Raw genomic sequence first — 25,573 nt, 5'->3', positions numbered from 1 at the left:
GCGTCACTTGCTACCATATATGGTCAAACTGGAGTTGAATGAAAAGTTTGATGTTGCAGTGGATGGAAAAATGGATTCTCTATAGTAACGTTATACACCTTCGATTTCTCCATCCAGTTTCACATCATGTGTGAGAAGCTGCCTCTCACTCACTTTCAAATTTCGATTCAAAACCAAAACTAGTTGTTTGGTTTTCGTTCGTTATTGATTGTTTTGGGGAAAAAATCGTATGCTTCGAAAAACATACAGAGATACTTACAAAATAAAGTTGGGATGAAATCAAATTCACAATATGGTCCCTCTACTTTGAAATTTTGATTCAAAACCAAAATCAATAGTTTAATATCTGGTTGTTGTTGAGTATTTTTTAAGAAAAAGTCGTATTTCAAAAAAACAAAAAATATACTTACGGAATAAAGTTGGTAGTCAGTTATATCTTTCTATTGTATTCTTAATCCAGTTAGTGATTCACAATTAATGAATATCTTGAGGTACGCATATATATATATAATCTTATTGTTTAGAGCAGAACAATCTTGTAAAATTTGTTGGTAAAAATGTGAAAAAAAAACAATATTGTTATGCTTCTTTCAGAATTGCATCTCTGAGTCAGTATTACATTCGTTTGTGGTTTTTAGGTGGCAGAATTGTTGTACTATCGGTGTCAGTTTTTATACTTCTTTTTATAGATACACATAGAAAAGCCAATATACCAGTCGGCCTAGAAACAAATACAAAAATATTATCTAGTTTGATCGTAGTCTAAAAATTGAATTAAAGTTTTTATGCGTCGCAAATGACAAACACAAGTGGTTACGACATTTTATGTTATAAGTTGATTGGTTCTAAATATGGAATGTCTCTCAAATACTTGCGTAAAGTATTAATGTGCTTAAGATAAACATTAAACGCTTTGTAAAACGGTGCACTTGTTATGCCCCACAACTATTCTTGTTTATACCTTGTTTATTCCTTTTGCTTGTCATGTTGTTGGTTTATTTGTGTCTGTGCTTTCTGTGTTTATATTCGTGTTGTTCAGTATGTAAATTTTATTTGTTATATGTTTTGTCATATGTCAACTTAATTTTGGTCGGTACCAGAAATTAATTTATTTAAATATTAGATGAAGAAGAAAGAATATTAAGAATAAGAAGAATATTAAGTGAAAGAAATGTAATTGTGATTGAAAATTGTTAATCTGTTACTTTTAACGGAAAATTTAATTAAAATAATAATCTTCAGAAGTGATTAATGTGTTTAAATTGTCATCGGCCAAAGGTTACATAATTTAATTTATGATTATTTAAGTTTCGAACGTTTTGTGTATATTTTAAAAGTGCCAAGAAAATAATGAATATGCAGAGTTAAATACTTTCTTCTAGGGCTTAGGCCCTTACTCTTCCCTACCGCCACATCACCGTAAAATGGTTCTAATGTAAACTATTGTGTAATCTACAAGTATAAAATCCAAATTTTAGTAACCTTCTACAATTTAATCAATATAAATCTTTTGAAAATATTTATTTGTTTCGGCACGACTTTATAATAATCGTAATGCCTATTTTGTTACTGAATCGTTATCTACATGATTGAATGACATATGAATCCGCATATCATTAGATGTAATCTATTCCTTTGTGTGAGACTGAGTTAATCCATGAAATTTAAATATTGAATTATGAAGTTAAGTAGCATATACAGCAACGCCGGAACGATGATTATTTATACAGAGGCTATATATAAAAGGAATAAAAGATATAATTATGAATATGAATATTTAAAGATAAATGTATTAATGAAAGATTTAAGAATGTATTTGAAATATGATAGAATTTATAGTTAATATACGTTGCCTTTGTGGAATTAAGGAGCTGTGGCGAATGCTGGATATATATAAATAGTAACTTTAGAGTCATAACAAGATAAGTTCTGATCATGGAAATGCTAGATGCGGAATTCTTAACTAAGTTCGGTAACCAAACGGTATTATTGATTTGTATTAAGTTTAGTGTTGGAAATTCGTATTTTACTTGAAAACTTCCATACATTCCGTCAGTTAGTCACGGTTTATTCTCATACTGTACCGTGCAATGTGATCGTATAGATCTTCATGGTTATTTGCTTCTGAAATCAAGGATCTGGAACTAAAATACTTTTTTCCACGTTTTGCGTAAACGTGGTGGCGACTCAGTTTAGGCCAATACAATAACTCTAAAATAAATGTCAGATTTGTCAAAATAATAAAGCGTTGTCGAAGAGCGTGACAAAGAATTTGGCGACCTTTCAGCCAGGATATTAGATAAAGAAGGCAAATCGTCGTGAAGATGTTAATAAATCGCTCTATCGAATATATGAAATATGAAGGAATGTTTTTGAAAATTTCCCCCCAAAATGTTAACTGTGAAGACGAGGAAATAAATATGGTGAATGTGGTGAGAAAGAAGAAAAGGTGCTACGGTCCTAGATACTATAAAGATTAACATGTCAGGTACTGAAGTTGAAAAAGACTTTTTTAAGTGTTGCCAAGAAGTAGTTCAGACAATAAAGAAAGGAAGTAAGAGGAAAATTAATACACGAGATAAAGCAATTACCTGTGGTAACTGCACAAAATTGTTTCACCAGAGATGTGTGGGAACTATAGAAAACCCAGATGATCAAGATATGGAATACTTTTCGAACTGGATCTGTAAAGACTGCCAACTGAAAGGAAGCGAAAATAATAATAAGACAGATAGTGAGGATGATTTTGAAGATACCGAAGAAGAGAAAGGAAAAGGAAAAGAGAGAGAACTGGGAAAAGAAGAAACTCAACGGAAAGAAAAAGTACAAAATTCAAAAGAAGAAGAAGTGTCAAACGAAGAAACTAGACAGGAAGAAATGCAGAATTCGAAGGAAGAAGGAGAAATTGAAGAAAAAGCACAAGCAGATAAATCTCAAGACATTTGTATTTTAATGGAATCAGTCGTGTTACATGAAGCCAAGGAACAACCGAGTGTGCCACAATCAGAATTAAACAGCCAAGAAATGTTTAAAATGTTTATGCAGCAGATATCCCTATTTCGGTTAGAAGTTACCAATAACATAACCACATTGGCTAATAACATGCAAACATTCGGAAAAGAGTTGAAGGAAGAAATACGGGAGGACTTAAATATAGCGATTGGAGATTTGAAGAAAGAAATTGTAGGTATAAAGAAAAAGGAGGAAGAAACGGAGAAACGATTAGAAGAGGTGGAAAAAACGGTTGATTCGTTAGTCAAGGCTCATGATGACGTCAGTATGGAAGTAGCCACGACTAGGAGCAGACAAGAGGAGAATTGTCAGAAAATTGAAGATAATACCCGTCGAATTGAAAAACTGGAAGACGAAGTGAAAACTCGCATGACGAAGCTGGAAGAAGAAATGAGGAACCAAAGACCGTGTGAAGAAAAATCTTACATGAACGGGAAGGACGTAGGTCACGATAATACTCCGGTAGTACCTATATTGCTGAGTTCTGCGACCGTATGTAGTACTACTATTACAACGGTAACCAGTAATCAACAGAGTATCTATGCCAATGATTCGTTGATGACGAACAGATCTAGTATTGGTTCCATAGTTACACCTCACCCTGTACCAGTATGTTCTGTGATAGAGCACTCTGCGATTAATAATCCAGTAATGGGGAATAAAACCATCAGTATGAATCCGATCGAAACATGTGGAACGATAGGACGTATAACTATGAATGATTTAAGTCATTTTCCGAAGTTCGACGGTCAGCCCAATGGAACAGCAAAAGCTTTTCTGGAAGAACTTACCCAAACATTGAATCTCTTCACGTTGCGTGAAGACGAAAAATTGGTAATCACGCAAAGATGTTTACTTAAGGGAGCAGGAGCATGGTTCAGGAACGTATTGCCAAATCTGCAGACATACCAGGATTTTGTTGACAGCTTCAAGCGACAGTATTTGTCCCCAAGACTAGAGAGGGTACAAAAGCGGAGATTACAGAATATGCGACATGAACGGAACCAATATCCTTCTTTAACGGATTTCGTATGGGCAATAGTGGAGCGCTATCACGCTATAATAACAGATGGGAATGAAAAAGAACTCATGGAAATAATCTTAGATAACATACCGCCAGAAGATGCCAAAATCGTCCGAGCGAATCCTAGTCGAAATGTGGATGATCTGGTACTAAAGATAGCCGATATGGAAGACTATGGTGATCCGTGGAGTTATAATGAGTCGAAACCTCGATACTCAGGAAATAATAAACCATACATGCGAACTCCACAAATACGATACGCGAAAAGGATGAAGATGGACTCCGCATCCCAAACAGAGAACCCAGATAACAATCCATCATTTGTTAACGAATCACCATCTGAAAATATTAACCAGAACAAATGGAGATACAACTACGGACCAGTTTACCCTAATAGGAGAGGAAACAATCGTGGATGGTATATGAATCCATATGGTCCTCCACCACCTTGGTGGAATAGAAGAAGAAACTTTCGAATGGGTCAAAATCAGAATGGAAACTCAAGAGTTAATGCTTCTGAATTGGAAAAAATTAATGTGTCATCATCTGCTACCGATGTGTCACATCCGATTCAGAATCCGCAATCGGGAAACTAACGCCGCAGCCTACGGAAACAGGGGTAGGTGGCTGCGATGGAAATGTATCCCCTGATATAGTTACTAATGATGACATCGTACGCAACCCGAAACAACTGGGTCAAGATATTCACCGATTATATGGTAATTTTATATTTAAAGAAGATCCTGATTTGTATGATCCGGAGGAAATGAGGAGGAAGCAATCACAAGATGATTATTGCAACTTATTGAAGAATAAAATAAAAGTAGAAAACTCGGAACATATTAAATTATTCAGATCATTACTGTTTGTTAAGAACGTGAAACGTGGGAGTTGGCTTCTGGTAGTGCCCCAAACTATGGCCAAGGACATTGTTCGTCGAATCCATCAGAAGGGCCATTTTGGTCAAAAGAAGTGTTTAGCTTTTTGCAAATCCATTTTCTATTGGAAAACATTGAAAAAGGATATGATACACTGCATCCAAGATTGTTTAGAGTGCGCTAAGACTAAACCAGCGAATCGTAAAATCCAATGTGAAAAATATCATCTGGACGCAAATTATGCACATAATAAGATTTGTTTAGATTTAGAAGGTAAACTTCCTAATAGTCATGGTTTCCAGTATATTCTATCCGTTGTTGATGTATACTCACGCTTTGTTTGTTTCTATCCTCTACGTAAAGCTAACACCGCGGAAATAATTAGAACGCTAGAAAAGTACTACTTTTATGTTTTTCCTTATCCATCTTCCATTGTAAGCGATCAAGGAGCACAATTTACCTCGGCGCAGTGGAAAAAGTTTTGCCAGGAACGCAAAATTAAACATTGCCTAACATCTCCTTATAATCCTCGAGGAAATGGTATCATAGAAAGAAAACATCGAGATCTCAACCGGATTATAAGACTGTATTGTGCTGAAGAACAAAGTAATTGGAGTAAAATGTTGAAACCTGTACAGGATCTTTTAAATAATTCTGTGAATACCATGACGCAACAGGTTCCTGCCGAAATCTTTCTCGGGCATTCATCTGTGGACATATTCAAGAAAGCGTATAATTGGCCGGAGGAATTATATCCTTTGGATATACATGATAGAATCATAAGCTTACGAAATCCTGTCCTGCCGAAATCATCTACTAAAGCCACGAGTGAGAAAGATATTGTGCTGAAACCTGGAGATTTAGTTATGAAAAAGACACACTATTTATCATCTGCGTTCAAAAGTGAATCAGCGAAATATTTGAACTGCTATGTGGGACCTTATTTAGTAAGTAAAGTGTTACGCAATTGTGCAGTGCTGGATACTTTAGATAATAAATCGATTGGAACTCATAACTTCCGAAATTTGAAACTCTTCAAATGTTCACCTGAACAAAAAACTAAATTAATGGAAAAATATGCTATAGAGAAGACATAAAAAAAAAAAAAATATCACTGATAATTTTTTTTTCTTGAAGAGGGGGAAAGTTGTTATGCCCCACAACTATTCTTGTTTATACCTTGTTTATTCCTTTTGCTTGTCATGTTGTTGGTTTATTTGTGTCTGTGCTTTCTGTGTTTATATTCGTGTTGTTCAGTATGTAAATTTTATTTGTTATATGTTTTGTCATATGTCAACTTAATTTTGGTCGGTACCAGAAATTAATTTATTTAAATATTAGATGAAGAAGAAAGAATATTAAGAATAAGAAGAATATTAAGTGAAAGAAATGTAATTGTGATTGAAAATTGTTAATCTGTTACTTTTAACGGAAAATTTAATTAAAATAATAATCTTCAGAAGTGATTAATGTGTTTAAATTGTCATCGGCCAAAGGTTACATAATTTAATTTATGATTATTTAAGTTTCGAACGTTTTGTGTATATTTTAAAAGTGCCAAGAAAATAATGAATATGCAGAGTTAAATACTTTCTTCTAGGGCTTAGGCCCTTACTCTTCCCTACCGCCACATCACCGTAAAATGGTTCTAATGTAAACTATTGTGTAATCTACAAGTATAAAATCCAAATTTTAGTAACCTTCTACAATTTAATCAATATAAATCTTTTGAAAATATTTATTTGTTTCGGCACGACTTTATAATAATCGTAATGCCTATTTTGTTACTGAATCGTTATCTACATGATTGAATGACATATGAATCCGCATATCATTAGATGTAATCTATTCCTTTGTGTGAGACTGAGTTAATCCATGAAATTTAAATATTGAATTATGAAGTTAAGTAGCATATACAGCAACGCCGGAACGATGATTATTTATACAGAGGCTATATATAAAAGGAATAAAAGATATAATTATGAATATGAATATTTAAAGATAAATGTATTAATGAAAGATTTAAGAATGTATTTGAAATATGATAGAATTTATAGTTAATATACGTTGCCTTTGTGGAATTAAGGAGCTGTGGCGAATGCTGGATATATATAAATAGTAACTTTAGAGTCATAACAAGATAAGTTCTGATCATGGAAATGCTAGATGCGGAATTCTTAACTAAGTTCGGTAACCAAACGGTATTATTGATTTGTATTAAGTTTAGTGTTGGAAATTCGTATTTTACTTGAAAACTTCCATACATTCCGTCAGTTAGTCACGGTTTATTCTCATACTGTACCGTGCAATGTGATCGTATAGATCTTCATGGTTATTTGCTTCTGAAATCAAGGATCTGGAACTAAAATACTTTTTTCCACGTTTTGCGTAAACGTGGTGGCGACTCAGTTTAGGCCAATACAATAACTCTAAAATAAATGTCAGATTTGTCAAAATAATAAAGCGTTGTCGAAGAGCGTGACACACTATGCATCAAGATAAGTGCAATAAAAAGCGTCATTTGACAAATTTCTAATTTAAAGGTTTTTAAACTCGTTGTTTATGCCTCTTTTGAAATGAAATTTTGAGTTTTACGTCCCACGGTTATGCCGGTTAGGCTAAAGGAGACGGTGATAATGAGTAATGAATGAAATGGTGGAATGAAGAAAGTGGGAGGAAACGGGAGAACCCCGAGAAAACCCACGCACACGGTGTTTGTCCACCACAAAGTTCACTTGGCGGGAGCAGGGTTTGAACCCGAGACCCCTAGCACCAGAGGTGAACGCTCTACCACTGAGCCACCGCGGCCCGTTTATGCCTCTTTTAAACACATATGTTGATGCAGATTAAGCAGCATGTGAGTGCAGTCAAAAGAAATTATTCTGCGTATGTGATTTGATTTTCTAAGTTCTCATTTTACTTGCAATGTTACAGGAGATTACCTGGACCTATTGCTTATATAAGAGTGAGATCCGAACCACGTAGTCTTTCCGTGAAATAAACTTAAATCTCGAGTACAAAAATGATATCATTTACCATCTAACCAAAAGGAAAATTCGTTATGAATTTTGATTCACCAAATACATCATGAAACAAAGAAATTTATTATTATGAATATGGGTCTTTTATCATTCTTTGCGGAGAGGAGGATCATAACTTACTGATCAATAATAATACTAAAAATTATCATTCATTAAACATTATAACTTACTATGTTTCAGGAAAGAGTGTGTGGCTATTAATGAATTTGCAAAGAGAAGAGGAGCTGATATTTATTGTCAAGAGAAATGCATTGTTTATCCATCACGATGTCCTGAGGACAAGTGCTACTGCTTCTAAAGACCCTCTGCTGGGAGGCACCTAAAGATAAAGCTATGTAATTTCTTATCTTGTCTATATCATATTTTGCGAAACAGCTTTTATGATATATTATTACTAAGTTCTGTGATATTTTTTTAAAAAATAAAACGTATCGAATGATAAAAGTTAATTTGATTTTGTATGTTCTAACCTCTCAAGAGTAAAAAAGGCAAAGTTCTACTAGTGGAAATCCAATACCAAATAGCTAGGATAAATAAAGGCTTGAAAAAAGATTTTGAGATTTGTTTTGAATATTTGACAAGATACTGAAGTTATTATGTTCATCACTTTCATATATCATCTTAGATACATACGAACAAAACTGGTGTTCCATTGGCTTTGGTTTATACATTTGCCGAAGAAAGAATTCATACAAAATGACGAAACGTTATTCCATTAATTTGAGAAACTGATATTTTGAGAGAACCAAATTCAACAGAGAACTAGATGAGGACGACTGAAATAAATAACTAAGATCTAGTAACATATGGTTTTAATAGGTTTATAAGGCAAATATATTTTGTTACAATGATGTACGTACTAGCACATTTGTGCAATATCTATCCAAAATAGCGATCAAGCAAATTTCAAGTACAAATGACCTACAATTAAGTCTGAACTCCACCCTCCCTTTGGATATTCTGATATGTACCAAGTACGAAAACATGAAGAAACCCGTATTTGATTAATTTAAGATCAGAACATTTTGCGCAAAGAAAATTCGACTAGGAGGTTGCCAGAGGCGATATACTAAGAATAAATAAGCATTTCTCAAAAGGGACAAATCTAATAATAAATATATTATTTGAAGGGCTATTACTTATCGATCACATTCGTTATCTTTGTAGTTACGCCATCATTGGAATTTCTTAAAACAAGACCAACCTGTTGGATGTATTCTAGTAATACATGTGCAACGCAATATACAAGGAACGTTCTGGTTCATTCCTGCGTTTTGGGTCTCTTAAGATAAACGATAATGGAGACATGAATTTATCTTATATACCAAAATTAACCAAAAAGATTTAAGTTAATTAAATACAGCAAGAAACCTCATTTGTGGAAACTTTGTAAAACTCATGATAGTGCTATTAGCATATACATGACGCTATGTTGCTACCATGGCGATATCTAAGATGAAACAAGTTAAAGTACAGGTATATGGTGTATTTGTGAAAGGGTAATTCAAAAAGCGCGCTGGTTTTGGGTCGTCTGGCAAATTTTTGTTTCTTGGTTGCCGACATTGTTTTGTATTGTTGCTCTATCCACAAACATTCCGATTGTCGCCTTCGTCTGAATTTTTTCCCATTTCTTCAGTCTGTATCTAGCCATAGAGCAGTTTACTATAGAGCAACGTGTGCTAATTGTGAAAACTTTTTATCAGAACGGATATACTCATTTCGCGTAATGATGACCAGCAATGACCCCCGAAGTCATGTGACTTAACTCCTTGTGACCTTTTTCTTCGGGGTACTGTTAAATCATTGGTGTATATCAATAAACCCCGTTCCATCTGTGAATTAAAGTAGGAAATTCCACGAGTCGTCGGCGAAATCCAAGTGGAAACTTGTCAGGCAGTCATAGCGAATTTCATGAATAGAGTTCTTGCATACCAGCACAGCAGAGGAGGTCATATGCCCGACGTCATTCACCATACCTGAAATCAGAATGTGTAATGAACATATTTATGAATTTAGTTAGTGTGTTTTGAAAAAATAAAGTTCATAATTTGATGTAACAAAACCGGTGCACTTTTTGAATAACCCTATTTTTAAGAAGCTGTAAAAGTCTCTTGTCATTTGGCAACACCAAAATAATGTTCTTACTGGTTTATATCCTAGTCGCAGCTTCATAAGATCCATGTGTTACGAATGTCTCGAAACTTCAAAAACCCCATAGTATTTCTAAAGAATATTCTGAGTGCATTGGCTAAATACTCGCAGATTACTTGTCATATAGAATATATCTATTGATGTTAGATCTTTAAAAATCCTATCTATGATGTAACCAGCTTCGTCCAACAAGTAAATTAGGGAGTAGGGAATAATATTAAAAACATTACAGCGTTTCAGGGTAATATTTTATTTCTCTCAATCAATAATACAATCACTCGTTCAACACATATTGCACATCCTAAGTCTTTCTGTCCCTGATAAAAATAAGCTTTGAAAGCAGCATTTTTTTGTGATCCTAATATGTACGGTAAAAATTATTTTTTATTTTACAAATCCAGTAAATTACTATATCACATAAGATAACTCATGTGGTAAGTAGGTAGAAAAATCATATTCAGGAAATATGCTCTATAACAAGCACAACAATATTTAAAGATCATATAGGTAACAAGAGATAATACTAACATCTACTTGACCCTAATTCCTGTTCACTGATTTATTATTTTAATGCATTATGATGTTCACAAAAACTAGAGCTGTAAATTTGAATCCCAATAATAATAGCTTATTTCTTTTTAGATCAAATAATTTCCATGAAATGGAGTGGTAAAATTTTTTATAGTTTTCGTAATATAAACATAATAAATTGTTCGGCAAGTGCCACTTATCTTGTGCACGGATAAATATTTTTTCAAATATTTTAAAGCACATATTTTTGTTAAGTTTCAAAAGTGAATTTACTTATGCGAATGTTTGCTTCTTTTATGATCTCATCTAAAATACTTTAAGAATTGGTAATATCTTCTTTCTGTACAGGTAAATTAAAGTGAAACCAGCAATCTTGATATAAAAGGAATTTCAAACTCATGTGATTCTTTGTCCAATATCAATATATTTGATATATTTTTAGTATAATGAATTGACGAGGGAATGTGGTAAAGTTAACATTATTAGATGGGATAAGTTTATTTATTCCATGAAAATATATGCTGGTGAAACTTAAGGTCGATATCCTTCTCATGTAAAATTATTATCTCAAGATACTATAAACTAAAATATGAATCAAGAAAGGAGTTTTTGATCGTATAAATAGCGGAGCACTAATGGCAAAACAAATCGTTTATTTGAAAGATAAACGATAATAGCTAAAATAAGAAGCTTGCACAAAGGTGAAACAATTCAATCTTCTTACAAGGTAACGAAAGAACATTATGTGACGTATATTTACAAGTATTGATTTGAGAGTGAGGCAATTCGATGTTCTATTTCTAATCAGAATTCCCTTTATGCAAAGCACGTGGGAGAAATAGTTTTCTTTCTTTTTTTTCAAGTTATTATAATGAACACAATATGATCAAATTGTGTTTCCTTTTCCTTCAATACTCTTTTATATGTTTGTCACAGTATGGATCTTAAAGTATTATAAATCATAATGTTCAATAGATTTATTTATCATTCTATTATGCTGCAGACTTTAAGAACTGAAATAGAAAAAATAGAAAATAATGAAGGATTTTCAACGAACAACTCAGTTTATGAATAAGGTTTCTGTGAATATAGAATGTTGACATATGTAATAAAGCTCAAAATACATTATTTAGAACTTACGGTTTTCAACTAACTACATACCAATAGTTTATTCCCTCCTAGATATTCTACAGTCGATGAACATTGAATCAATTCGTTTTTGTTTCCCATTGATATATTCAGATCAATTGAGTATATCTCATTATGGCACTTCTTCAAGCACACTCTATATTTTGGCACCGATTTGAATTTCATTTAATCCACTTTATTATATTATATTATATGAATGGTTATATAACATATTTTCGAATTATAAAATGATAATACGAGAATATTGAGGAAACAGAAATAAATAAAAGGGCATTGCTTTCTTGTTTACTCGCCATACTTTTGAAATATGTATTCTAATACTTTTTCTTGTAAGAACTGAACTTAAAGTTTCTTATAGTGTGATAGCTTAAGTAAGAAATAAAAAAGACTCTAGATACTATGAAATACCAATGTTTCTATTTTATATGTTACTTTACATTACTGGAAAAGAATTTATTTTGCACCTCTATCTTCTTGCCTTGCAAGAAATTTGAAGTCGTTTTTGAATGTCTTTAGTTCTATTTTGTTAATTTGGATCTTCGGAATTATTTTCTTATGTAACACATTTAAAGTAATGAAAAAATAGTAAAACGAGAATTAAATAGAATCAAAGTAGTATGTTTATCGAAATTCAGTGTCCCTTAGACACCGACGCTATGTGACACATGGACCTACAGCGCTGAAGGCTAGAAAACTACTAACAATAATATTGAAAACAAAAATATTTCTAATTCATTTTATGAGCTTAAGTCATATGCTAAAATACAATTTTTATTTTCGATGAAAAATAATCCAAAGATATAGTAGCAATTGAAAGTTTTAAAATATAGATTACATGCAAACAAAGGATATACATTTAATGTACGTAGACAGATAACAAACTGCCAAATGAAATATTAAACTACTACGCGCCTTTCTGTAAAGTATAAAAGTAATCTCTCTTTTTTTTTTATGGGAAGTTGCTTTAAGCCAAGATAAGTATTATTTTTTGTTACTGAACTATTGCAGATTACTTCACAAAATATATTTTCTTCAAAAAATAATTAACAGTTCTTAAATACCGTATTATTTTACGAATAATAATACTATTATTTAATACAGGAAAAAATTGGAATTTCAAAATGTGTAAAGTTTCACTTACTGTAATTTATGTATTTATTGTGGAAGCAAACTGTAGTCTACACTGTTTCAACTGTAGTCAGTTCAGTTTATGTAGATTTGATTCAATTTCAATAGCCATATTTACGAAATAATAAATGAGTTCATTTTTTCCTGGAAGGAACAACTGATAGTACAAAGAACAGTTCCAAACCCTTTAATATTAAAATTCTCAAGGCTCTGGTGAAAACGAGACAAATGGTCAACGACGTGATAATAATTATTGTAATATATATATATGTATGTGTGTGTATATTGTGTGTGATAACATTATGTAATGTGTTTAAAATACGTAATGACTATGGCACTGTTAGCAAGCACCGACGATATTTTCTGCCTGGTAACCTTTGTATTATAAACAAAACTAATGTTGGGGTAGCAATTACATCTTATAAAAGGAAGTGTTTATTATTATTTTCTATTATTGTAACCAAACATACGAGGTATAATAATTCTAGCTTTAATAATTAGAATTTTAAAGAAAAAGGAAATATTTATTTAGTCATCAAAGAGAACTACACCAAATATTCAGCTATTGCATGTAGTTTCTTCAATATTCAATACAGATTTGTCCAATATGTATCAAATTAAGATTTGGTACGATCAAGCTTGCCATTAAGATAGGCCTTGAGCAGCAATACAAGCTTGTAAAATATTATGGTGTACAGACTGTTGGTTCCCAACTTATGGGGCATCAAATATGGAGGGTGGACTTAGTGAAAGTTTCGCAAAACAAATTAATAAACATTTGCTAAAAAAAATGCAGGTTGACTTTTTTCGGCAGTTGGGAAACTTACCTTCCATATGTTATTGTCAATTATGTATTTTGTAATTGTTTCTTACATTGTTATTTTTTACTTTAAAAAATGATGGGTTGATCTATTGATTGAGTTTGTATAAAAATGAATATATATCATCAAGTTATATCTGTGATGAAGTGATGCCCGTTGTAGCTCAGTGGCAAAGTACTGATCTGTATAGCGCAACTAGACAAGTTAGCGCCCTAGGCAGCTCATTCCCAATTTTGTGCTAAAGAAATACTGAGCTTAGAAATGCGCTGGTTTCAATCGATTTTTGTTCTAGGTCTGTTCGATGTCCGGATTTGGAAATCGGAAGTCAACATTGACAAAATATCTAAACTTAATCGATATAACAAAATCTCGAAAAAAATCGAACTATAGAAAAATATCGAAATTTTGAAAAACTTGTTATATCGAATATATAAATTTTGATATATCACTGAAATTTTTCGATGTCTGAAAATATCGAAATACTGCATAGGCCTATTTTGTTCTTCAATATTTTCTTCAACATCATTTACGTGTATTTTTTTTTTTAAGAAAAGAAGATTTATTCAGAATTTGAAATTTTTCAGCTCATTTTTAAATATATGATTTGAAATTTAAAAAAAATGATTACTGAATAACTTTGAGTTTAAATATATATATTAATTACACTTGTGAACGAATCAAGAACAAACATGTTTTCAAAATAATTTAACACTTTTTGTTGTAGTAATCCCGCGTCAACCATTTTCTAAATCCTAATTCACCGAAAGCCTTGGAATAATCAATGAGTATTTGTTGGTCCCTCACATGTTGTAACTTACACTAAATAAGCACTAGCCTTATGTCAAAAAAACAAACACTCTGTACATTTTTTAAAAAAAAAATGTCTGTTTATACAAAAAAAATCTGTACAATATTCACATTTTTTTTTCATTATTGCTTCATTGGCATTTTCAATTCAACACTATTGGCAATTGGTTGGTTGGGGGACGTTCTGCTGTCTTGATCGAGGTTCTAAGGTTGTCCGCTAGATGGAAACAGTCGTCAGTAACAGCTGCACCGGTGCTCTGGGCATTTTTTACCATACACCAAGCACTCGTCCTGGCAATATCTGTCCGCTCCAAATCGGCCTTCAAGTTCTCCGATTGCATCGCATTCTTGGCTAAATGAACAAAAAAATAAAATAAATAGATTTATATTTATAGAAAAGCAAGAAGTGTACAAGGAAAACAAGAAAAATTATCAGAAATATTTACTTGTTGATGGTTACGATCAGGAGCGCACCCATGGGAAATGATTGTTCAGCGAGTCCAGATTTCTGCCTCAAAACTTCCAAACTCAACATATTTGTACACTTTTTCAATAAACAATACTTATTTAGCTGGGAAATGATTGATGTAGCATGAAAATTTGATATTACATTTTATCTGTACTCTTTCTTTTATAAAAACAATCTTGATCTATCATATTTTAAAATGAAAATATAGGTGGAAGCATTTTACAATTACTTACTATCTTTTCGGATGCAGAATAATATCCGTTCAATACTGCAGATACACAGTGGCTTGTAATATTAGATCCCCCCTCCCCTTCCACAAAACTTTGACCTCTCTCAACAAAAATTTCTGGATGCGCATCTAGTTATGATTATTACTATTTTGATACAGAGCAGAGATGTCAAACAGTACCGTAGGTTTACATAAAATACAATAATTTGTTTTAAGTTAACGTAAACAGAACATACATTTTGTCAGATACTGTTTTGATTTGAAACCAAATCCCGTAAAAGTTGTAAACACATGAATGTGAAATATTTTTTCTTGTTTCCTGTCTTTATAAGTTTGTACAATGTCATAGTGTTATTTCAAATAAAAGGTAGAAGGCGTGATTATGATATTTTAATTAAGTAGGATTGGGAATCTAATTTCATGGTGGTTATTTGTGGAAGTGTAAATACAGTAGAATTTATAAATGTGTTCAAAACGCACAATAGAGGGAGTAGAGCAGTATAAGATACATTTTATAGGTCAATGCGGAATAAGATACAGCTGTGGAATACACAGAAGTTATCTTAGTGTAACCGGGAATAGATAGGACCGAATGCTGTGAACATAAGATATTTTTATTTTCCAAATTCACAGTTTGAATCTTTCGTGTTTTTGTTTGTTTATTTTTCCGTTGCGTAAAATTTCTGGTTCAAGTTATTGGTTTTTTTTTTTTTTTTTTTTTTTTTTTTAGGCCTTCACACATTCATTCATTTTCAGTTATCATCAGTACCAGTACAACTGGGAGATTAATATCTTGTAGCTGTAGTTGGGGTTTGAATGTTGAACTCTTAGTTGCGATGTGAGATGCTATGGAAATCTTCTTTGGAAAAAATTAAGTTCTATTTTCCGTGGACATATGGAGGAATGAATATATTATTGATTGCTGGTTACACACCAGCAACCCGGTAAATGAAGCGACCACCAGTCAATAATACATTTCGAGCGTCCATAATCTTAAGGAAAGTGAACATTACATTACACCCATACATCTGTACATACACACATATGATTTATAATTTTTTTTAAGATTAAAATATACTTCGGGATTTCTATATCTTCATATTGTTAGTAGTACATGAGGTCTTAACCTCACAAATATTTTTTGGGGTTTAACCTAAAAAAGTAAAGTAACTTCGAAATAACTTTTGATGTCAAAAGAACTTCTAATCCCTCGAAATATTTTACCTTCTAACTTCTGCTCATTTTTCCCTATATGGGATATGGATTAGGGATGGCCACATTTTCCGGATAAACGGAAAATATTTTTTCCGGAAACCGGAAAATTGAAAACGGAAGACGGAAAATTTTCCGGAAAAACGGAAAACGGAAAATGTGATTTCCGGAAACCAGAAAACTTTTTCCCGAAATGGCCATTCCTAATATGGATAGATAGCGTAAAAGTCACCGTTAGCCATAAAGATGTTAACGTATCGACTCGATTAACGAACTCGGCCGATTAGGAGTAGGAATTAGATTTTTAAGCTTTCGGCATCTATGGTCATTTTACTCCGTCACGTATGAGAGATGATGATCCTCGGCGAGCACACTATTTGTGAAATTGGAAAAGAAAAAAAGCAGCCTGGGACATATGTATGACGTACCATACCATCCTGGCATTTGCCTCGTATGAAATAGGAAAACTCAGAGAAAAAACTTACTCGGGATGGCTAGCTTGAAGAAGCCTTTACACTTTTTCGACCGAATGTCCTCACTAGGAATCGAACCCGGAATCGTTCGCACCAAAGCCAAGAGCGTTGGCATCATGTACCTACCAGAAATCGAATCCGGATCTTCTATGCGAAAGACGTCGTCGTATGTGAACAGTGCATAAAAAAAATTAATTCTAAAGTGAATCCAAATTTAATCACATGTGTTCACAGAAGATAAATTAGAAGAGAGAAAATTATAGATTGTGTGAAAAAAGAGAGAAGAGCATGCCTTATTAGAATTACGTGAGCAGACTCGTGGTTGTTCGTCTTTTACACCGCATTTTGTAGTCTTCGTTGGTCGCCGAGTCTGGTGGATCAGTGACCTTGCGACTTATGCATCTTCCGGGTCATGGGTCACCAAGTTCGTTACCCGCCTCATCACTGCAGCGTAGTAAAGACGAAATGTTGCCCACAAAGGTGAGAAATCTCTCGACTCGTGTGAATTCTTCTCTCGGAAACGAGACAAAAGTCCAGACGGAAAACATGATAATTCTCGTCTCGCTCTCGAGATGAGAAAGGATCCCGCTCAGAGCTTATGGAAATCCGGTTTCCGTTAAATTGCTTGGTATTGCAATATGTTGTGTATTTTGGTCCCCTGATGAAAAGTCTCAATGGGCACGAAGCTCTAAAACCTCACGGTTTTTTTTTAGATATCCGCTGATTTTTATCGTCACTTAAAGGCATACCCTCCCTCGTAAACTGAAAATAATAATTAGATCTACAGTTTATCTATGAAGTATAAACGAGTCTCACTAGGGTATACTAGGGTTTATGGGGCCGCTAATTCCGAATCCGAGGTCGGTTAACCTCCATCACGTCAGGTTCAAGGTCATTTGAGGGTCAAATCGAGAGGGAACGTTGCAAAAATCTGAACAAAAAGTACCTGAATGTTTCTTGAGTCGCTGGATCCGATTATGCCATTCTCCTGACCCGACAAGATTACTTCAAGGTCATTTCAAGGTCAAATTGTATGAAAAATCTTTTAAAAATTCGTAGATAGTTTTTATAGAGTAGCTGATTTTGCAGTCAGTCGTTTGCAGTGTCTTCTCCAATAAAGATTTGTTCTGCATCTCACATCTCATTATTCTTGAAATTCAACCTCCAGTACTCACCTTCATTTTCATCGTTGTTCATATTACGATTACCAGCATATTGTATGTATTCTAGTAGATCTCGACTAGAGTATTTGATTTGTTGTTGATGCCGAGCCCATCCTAAAAACCATAGGACACTGGTTACATGTGCACAACAACCTAATGCCCTAGCACCGGACTTAGAAGTACAATAATACCCTAATATCGGACCACCTTCTACTTTCATGGCGGCAATTCATCATCATTCACTGCAAAGCGTATCCAAAGCTGATATCAAGTAGCGTTTAAATCGTAACAATCCTGGCTCAAACCTATTTCTACCAAGTTGAAAAATATCAGTACTTTCATGGTCTAAATAGACCTGTATATATGAAAGTGCTAGTTCAATTTGATAAACACCCGACGTAATTCGATTAAGAAACGCAAAATCTAATTAAGGGAATTCGGCTTGCCACATTGAATTTCTCCTTGCCAAATTCTCTGCTTCTACTCTAGCCTGCATGACATTACGATCTTGAATTTGCTGTGCCAATTGTACAGTCTTATCCAGCATCAATAAAAGACCACCATATTTATTTAGTATGACACCAACAATCAAATGAGGAACTATCCCAGTACTTGTTGCATCCGACGAAGTAGAAAGGAGATAAAGCAGATAACAGATATACATATACACACACACACACACACACACACATATATATATATATATATATATATATATATATATATATATATATATATATATATATATATATATATATATATATATATATGTGTGTGTGTGTGTGTTGTGTGTGTGTGTGTGTGTGTGTGTGTGTGTAGGTGTGCTTGTGTGTTAAAGTCAGTGATTTGAAAAACTTGCAGTAGGAGTGATTGTGATTTTTTCAAAGTTTTTCAGCTATGCTAAGACCCTATCTATGAAGTTTTACAGATTTTTCCGACGATTTTTCAAGTTTGACCTTGGAACGACCCTGCAATGACTTTGAAATGATCTTATCGTGTCAAGAGAATGACATAATCAGAGCCAATGACTCAAACAACATTCTTGTACCTTTTATTCAAATTTTTGCAACGTTCCCTCTCGATTTGACTTTCAAGTGACCTTGAACCTGACGTGATGGTGTTTAACCGACCTCGGATTCGGAATCAGCGATTCTAAAAACCCTAGTATACCCTAGTGGGACTACGGATATCTAAAAAACTTGGGGTTTTAAAGCTACGTGCCCATTGAGACTTTTCATCAGGGGAACAAAATACACAACATACTGCAATATCAGCCAATTTAACGGAAACTGGATTTCCATAAGCTCTGAGCGGGGTCCTTTCTTTAATATTGTGGGCAACAGTAGTTCACCCAAGTATTAGACCTCAGATCTCACATGAATTTTAACTAAACAAAATTTAAATAAGTACTTATTTTCAGCTTTACTACATCAGCAGGTGCATATTAATACATCAGTATGTGCATATTCTGTCACAGCCTACAAGATACCAATCCATAGACAATAATACAATATCTGCAAAAGCAGAGATATACTTGGAACATGACATAGGATCTTAAACCACCATTATTTAACATATTGCTGACGGCAACAACATATAGCGGTAAAGCGTACAACCAGGAACTCGTGTCCTCCAACCATATAGAATAACATTTAGAAGATTTAGTTAATTAAAAAAAAAAAAAAAAACAATGTTGGTAGAACTATAAAACTACTTAATATAAAAACGAATGTTTTTGACATCTTGTGCAGAAAATTTCTGTGAATTAATTTTCCAAACATTAAGTAGTATTTTCAGCTTATTTTTTTTAATATAAGAAAAAATATTAGAATTACACGTATTAGAAAACTGTGCATGTACTTACGGACAATAACACAATTGAGAAGGACAATTTGGAGGATAACGCAGACAATTCGTTTCACACCACTGATCCATTCCTGGAATTCTTCTATACAGTTGAGTTGGAAGGCACACCTGATCCCTGGAAAACAAATATGAATTTATAATTTGTAAAATTATAAATCTCACAGTATTGTGATACAGACACACACACATACTTTTATTTATTTATTTATTTATTATTACTACTAGTAGTAGTAACAGTAATAGTAGTGTACAGTTGTAGTAGTAATAGAAAATAAACAACAGTTTTGAAAAGTAAGCCACTTCATACCTTTGAAGACATTTTGCACCTCTCTGTTGTGATGCTATCTTAGACACATTTGAAATTGTTTGTAATACAGAAAACAGTAGGCACTTTGGACGAGAAGTTCCAGCGAAACTAATTATTTGTTTTATCAATAATGGTAACTATTTTACTCACTAATGTACTCTCTATGATGGTAACTATTTTAATTTCGTGGACAATGATTTAGATCTTATACACGTTGTAGATAATATGGAATTTAGCTCCTCATAGCTCATATCCATTTCGTTTACAGTCCGGCTCAAACCTCCTGACGTTTAAGGCGTGTCCTCCTTTTCACAATATCCAATGCAAGTTGGGCGACGTTGTCTAATAGCTTTGTTCCTGGATTAGGAGAAACCAATTTCAAAGGAACATCCTGATGATACATGTCACTATAGTGTTAATAAATTTGTAAGGACGAATTTCCGACAACGTTGCATCTGTACACCATAGGTTTTCGACAGATGTCAAGAGGTTTGAGTCTAACTTTAGAGGAACATAACTTGATTTCTAATAGATGGATGTTGCGAGAAATTCTCTTATTTTTTCTCACTATTGATAAAATGGCAACTGCTTATGTTAAGAATAGCCGTGGCTAATTATTTATTTTTTGAGTTCAAGTGCTCTTAGCTTTTAGCCTGTACGATATCATAGAAATACTTCCTGTTTTCAACGGGTATCTCATTATTCTTTTGGTGATATTCAGAGTTTCTTCCAGACATGTTTTTGGGGAGCACTGCTGCCCCGGAGCTCCGAGAGTGGCCCTACGGAGAAGACCAAAATAATACGTCTGTAATATAATAATAAATAGAATAGTACCAGCAGTGCCCCCTGTAATACTAAGTGTGGCCCCCAAATATTTTTTTTTCTAAAAGAACGACTGGTGGTATTGTTAATCAAGCAATCAAGATAGCAAGTATCACACATAAAATTTCTACAGTTAGAGAGATAGATTTGTTACTATGTTAGATTTATCAATTTAGCATATATTTGGTTAAATGATTAATGTGCTAGCGCTTCGTACTTAAAACATTGATTCAATTCTCGGTGAAGTTATATATACAGTATTGATCAAAAATTTTTGAACACTCTGGATTTGAGTAAGTATCTATTGTGCACTACTGGCGCCGAGTTTATCAAATTCCATTGGGGGCACTATACATATTCAGGGTAGTCCACTTATCTTGAAATACTCTTGTAGCTTTTAAACTAATAGACAAAAACAATGGAATTGTGCATCATGCAAATAGTAGCAGGTAGGCATTGCTTGACTTACCTGTATTCACCAATGCCACTAGAGTAACAGTGTTACAAATGCAACAGAAAGTTGTACTTTTTCAAATGGCACTACGTCTGGTTATTACATATTTAAATTCTATATATTAAACGGAAATATAAATATCACACTATTTTCCAGTGTTAAAAACTAAGTACGATACAGTATCACAAACATCCAAACTTTGGAAGCCTCTGCAGCAGTAATAACGCAAGTGAGACGGGCAAGGCAATGTACACTCTAAGTACCTTAGTATCAAATTCTACGATCGTGATATGAAGTATCTCAAATAAATAGGAATACTGTTACAAAGAACTGAAATTTTGGCTTCTTTTTGAAACCTTTTATTTCGAAAAAATGTATGATGGGGGAAGGGCGAAAAAGATGGTAATCAAATTCATGTAGCCACACACACACAAAATAAGTTCTTTCATGAAATGGATGTGACCTTGTTTTAAGTATTTATCTTCTACTTACCACAGCGATGAGTTAATTAATGTGGGACAATGTCTTTGCAGACAAATTTTCTTGGGAGCAATGCTTCTATGGAAACTGAGTCCTTCGGGGCACAAGCCTTTTTACGTGCATGAAATCGGTGTCAATGCTGTAGACCTATTATTTTGGCACTAGAACTTTGCCGCCGTATGTCAGAGGTCAGAGGTACTCCTGTCTAAAGCATAAAGTTTGACGACAGTTGAATTGTATGTGAGAGATATACTACAGGTAATATATCTAATTATTTTATAAAAAAGGGCACACAAAATGACAATTTGCAGTAAATAATGCATAGCATAAACAAAAGTATGAACGGTAAGGCAGTGTATTAGTTGTATATAAGCATACGAGGCCAAGTGACAGAAATTGGACATGGTTTTCCAATTTTTAATACCTTATTAATACATTAACGTTTCAAAGCCAAAAAAGCTATGCTTTCAAATGCGTTTACGATGGATTTTTATGATCCGTTATTATTCGTTGGAATAGCAACGACGAGCACCACATTTACGCTCTGGATGAGCGACAAGTGAGAGCAGAATGCCATATATAGTCCGGCATAACTTTTCAAAATATGATATGAGTATGTTTTGAGTTTTTGAACATTAACATACAAACAAGATAAAAAGAACTACAAAATATGTACTAGTTTTTGTTTTAAATTTCTGACACTGCAATGACCTTCTACGTCTATACCTTTCAAACGAAAGTAATATGTAGCTTCAGCTTCCATACTTCTGTTTATCTGTATATGCAATATCTAAATCGAATTGTTATTTTGTGGTTAGATATAGCATCTGCAGTATCTCTCAGATTTTGAATCAACTATCATAAAATTTTATGCTTTAGAAAGAAGTGTCTCTGACATACGAGAGCAAAGTTCGTTTTACCTCTCTTTCGGTGATATCGAACTCATTCTCCAGTTATCATGAGGGTTCTGGGTATGAAGGATAAAATCCCTTCCTGAGTTGAATAACATCTGTGGTTCTGCACAACGTTTAAAATTATGAGGACATCTACCAATGAGATGCTTGATGATATCCACACTGATATACATAGCCTCTTAGGGATCGCCAATGAGATTTTACCACAGAAACTTATTAATTTTCGGTTTGAGGAGAGAAGGGCTTACTCTAGAAGAGCAACGGATAGGACAGTGATTATAAATCCAGTTGACAATATACCAGAGGGTGTTTCAAAACAACACCGACAACATTTGAGAGGTGATTCCTGACACCAAGGTAAGACAAAAAGTATAGACCATCCTGGCTGCACAAATGCTTCTCTTCGGAGTTATAGACTGCCGAAAGCATAAAAAAATGAAGTTTAAAGATCCATAGCTGCAAAACTATGGAACGTACCGTAGTCGGGTCAAGACTTCACATAGAAACTAGTATATGCACTATCCAAATATCCATGTTTGAGAATCCTGTGGTACTTCCGCAACAACTTTCATAGAGGTAGTTGGTGAGTACTTCAAATTATATGCCCGAACCAAACTCCCTCTATAAAAATTGTTGCGTGAGTACCTTAGGATTTTGAAACATAGATATTTGGATAGGGCACATATTAGTTCCTAAGTGAAGTCTTGACCCGACTACCATACGTCCCATAGTTTTGGAACTATGAACCTTTAAAGTTTATTTTTTTCATGTTTTCTGCAGCCTATAACTCCGAACGGAAGCATTTGTGCACCCAGGTTGGTCTATACTTTTTGTCTTATCTTGCTGTCAAGAAATCACCTCCCAAACGTTGTCGCTATTGTTTTGAAACACCCTGTATACCAAAATGCCAGGTTTATATGTTTGTCCCCAATCCTTTCGACAATGAGACCTCGAAAACCACAAGTGCTAGAAACGTGCCGTTTTTGCTGGTCGATTCCAAATTTTGTGTAGATTATCCAGTTCTCATTCAAATTTTCAAAAACCGTGTCGTTATTGTTCTATTCAACATTTTAGGGGCCGTTTTAAGCCCATAAGATTAATTGTTGCAGGCCGAAACTACGGTGTTAGGCAACCAGTAGAGAAATTACGTGTGACGGGTTGACGGATGTTGCAGGTGCTTTGCTTAAATCTGAATGGCAAAACCTATTGCATAATGAGAACTTCAAAGGCATCAAGCGATGCAATGAGGCCTACTCGGACGGATATGGATTTATTAGGAAAAAAATCCAATTGATATCATGTTACTTCTAGAAATTTGCTACGAACTCACTCCAACATCTATACAGAACAATTCACTTCCTTTGTGAGTCTTCTATTTTTTACTTGTGTGAGTAAGGAGACATGCACAGTGGGAAAGAAATTCATGGTCATAACAGAACGATGCGCTGAATACAGCGCAGGCTCAGTGATGAATAAATTCTTTGTTGATCATTAAACTCAGTGGAGTTCTCGATTTTGATTTCAGAGAAGAAGAAATATGCCTTGACTGTAATGAATGCCCTCTATGTTGAGTGACATTAAGACAAAGCCAGATTTTTCAAACTCACTTTTGTTATATACAATCCTCCCTGCAGGGGAAAGAAAGAGATTGTAGAACCTGTGACAAAACAGTTTAGTACTATATGAGGCGTTCAGAGCAAAAGTAATTCAAGTCCAATTACCAAAATGGTGTGAAAAAGGGACAAAGTTTTTACGCTCCGTTTAAATACATGGAAAGTGAACAAATTTTTTTTTATACTATAAGGGTTATTTACAATATCTGGACTTGAATCTTACCAACACTGAAAGGACCTTCAGATATAAATCTTAAATATGAAATGTTCCCAAAACGAAAATATAATATAAAGGTTTGCTTGCTCTGCACGACATTGAAACATAGTTCTAAATAAAAGCTTTATTTGAATCACAACGGTACTTTTCAATATCTTTTTTTTTAATAAAAAGTATAATGGGCAGGAAATAATATTACCATTCGTAATGGATTCCATGGTAAGTAAAAATACATGTAATACAGTAACGTTAAGTAGTAATGTATAATAGCTACTAGTGCGTGTGCCTTTCGTACACAAGGTTCCGGGCTCGATTCCAGAAAGAAAAGAATTAAAATTTTAATACATTATAGTGGTATGGATTCCACCTTAAACTGTAGGTCCAAATCTCATATATCCTTAGTGGTGAAAAGGAACAATAAATTTCAACAACAATATCAATTCCTTGGACATGAAGAAATAATTCTGGAAACTCGTGTAAGTCATCATAAAAGTCACTCATGTTACGCTTTAGTCATAAATTTTCTTCACATTATGCATTCATTTTCTCTTCGAGGTTTCTTGGCACGTATTGTAGTTGCATTAGTTAAGGACACATTGCAGTTTCGATAAAACCCAAGAACTCATAACGAAATTCCCTTTTGATGACCAAATTAACAGTACCACACTGCTTGCTGTCCTGCCCTGTCAATTAACCGAAATCACATATGAACATACACACAAAGTTACCTGTAGTTGATCGTAAATACTTTTCAAGATCAAGAGTGAGAACGTTACGTTTCACCAATACAACGAAAATTGAAAAGTGGAATG

At 33.8% G+C, this 25,573-nt stretch overlaps 2 protein-coding genes across 2 annotated transcripts in view; one reads left to right on the top strand and one right to left on the bottom strand.

The window, feature by feature from the left end:
- LOC145694854 (uncharacterized) overlaps positions 1–11,362 on the top strand; it is an 81,770-nt gene extending 70,408 nt beyond the window's left edge. The window contains exon 9 of the mRNA XM_081771549.1: positions 8,136–11,362. Coding sequence (XP_081627675.1) covers positions 8,136–8,253 — 118 coding nt within the window. The 3' untranslated portion in view covers positions 8,254–11,362. The remainder of the gene's footprint in view (positions 1–8,135) is intronic.
- Positions 11,363–11,613: 251 nt separating this feature from the next.
- The window catches only part of LOC145694853 (uncharacterized), a 301,347-nt gene continuing 287,387 nt past the window's right edge, over positions 11,614–25,573 (bottom strand). The window contains exons 8-9 of the mRNA XM_081771548.1: positions 19,953–20,069; positions 11,614–14,894 (exon numbers count right to left, since the gene is read on the bottom strand). Coding sequence (XP_081627674.1) covers positions 14,777–14,894; positions 19,953–20,069 — 235 coding nt within the window. The 3' untranslated portion in view covers positions 11,614–14,776. The remainder of the gene's footprint in view (positions 14,895–19,952; positions 20,070–25,573) is intronic.

The sequence above is a fragment of the Thermobia domestica genome, chromosome 9 (genome assembly GCF_964235325.1).
Source record: "Thermobia domestica chromosome 9, izTheDome1.hap1.1, whole genome shotgun sequence".
Lineage (NCBI taxonomy): Eukaryota > Metazoa > Arthropoda > Insecta > Zygentoma > Lepismatidae > Thermobia > Thermobia domestica.
This window is presented reverse-complemented; position numbering and strand designations above follow the sequence as displayed.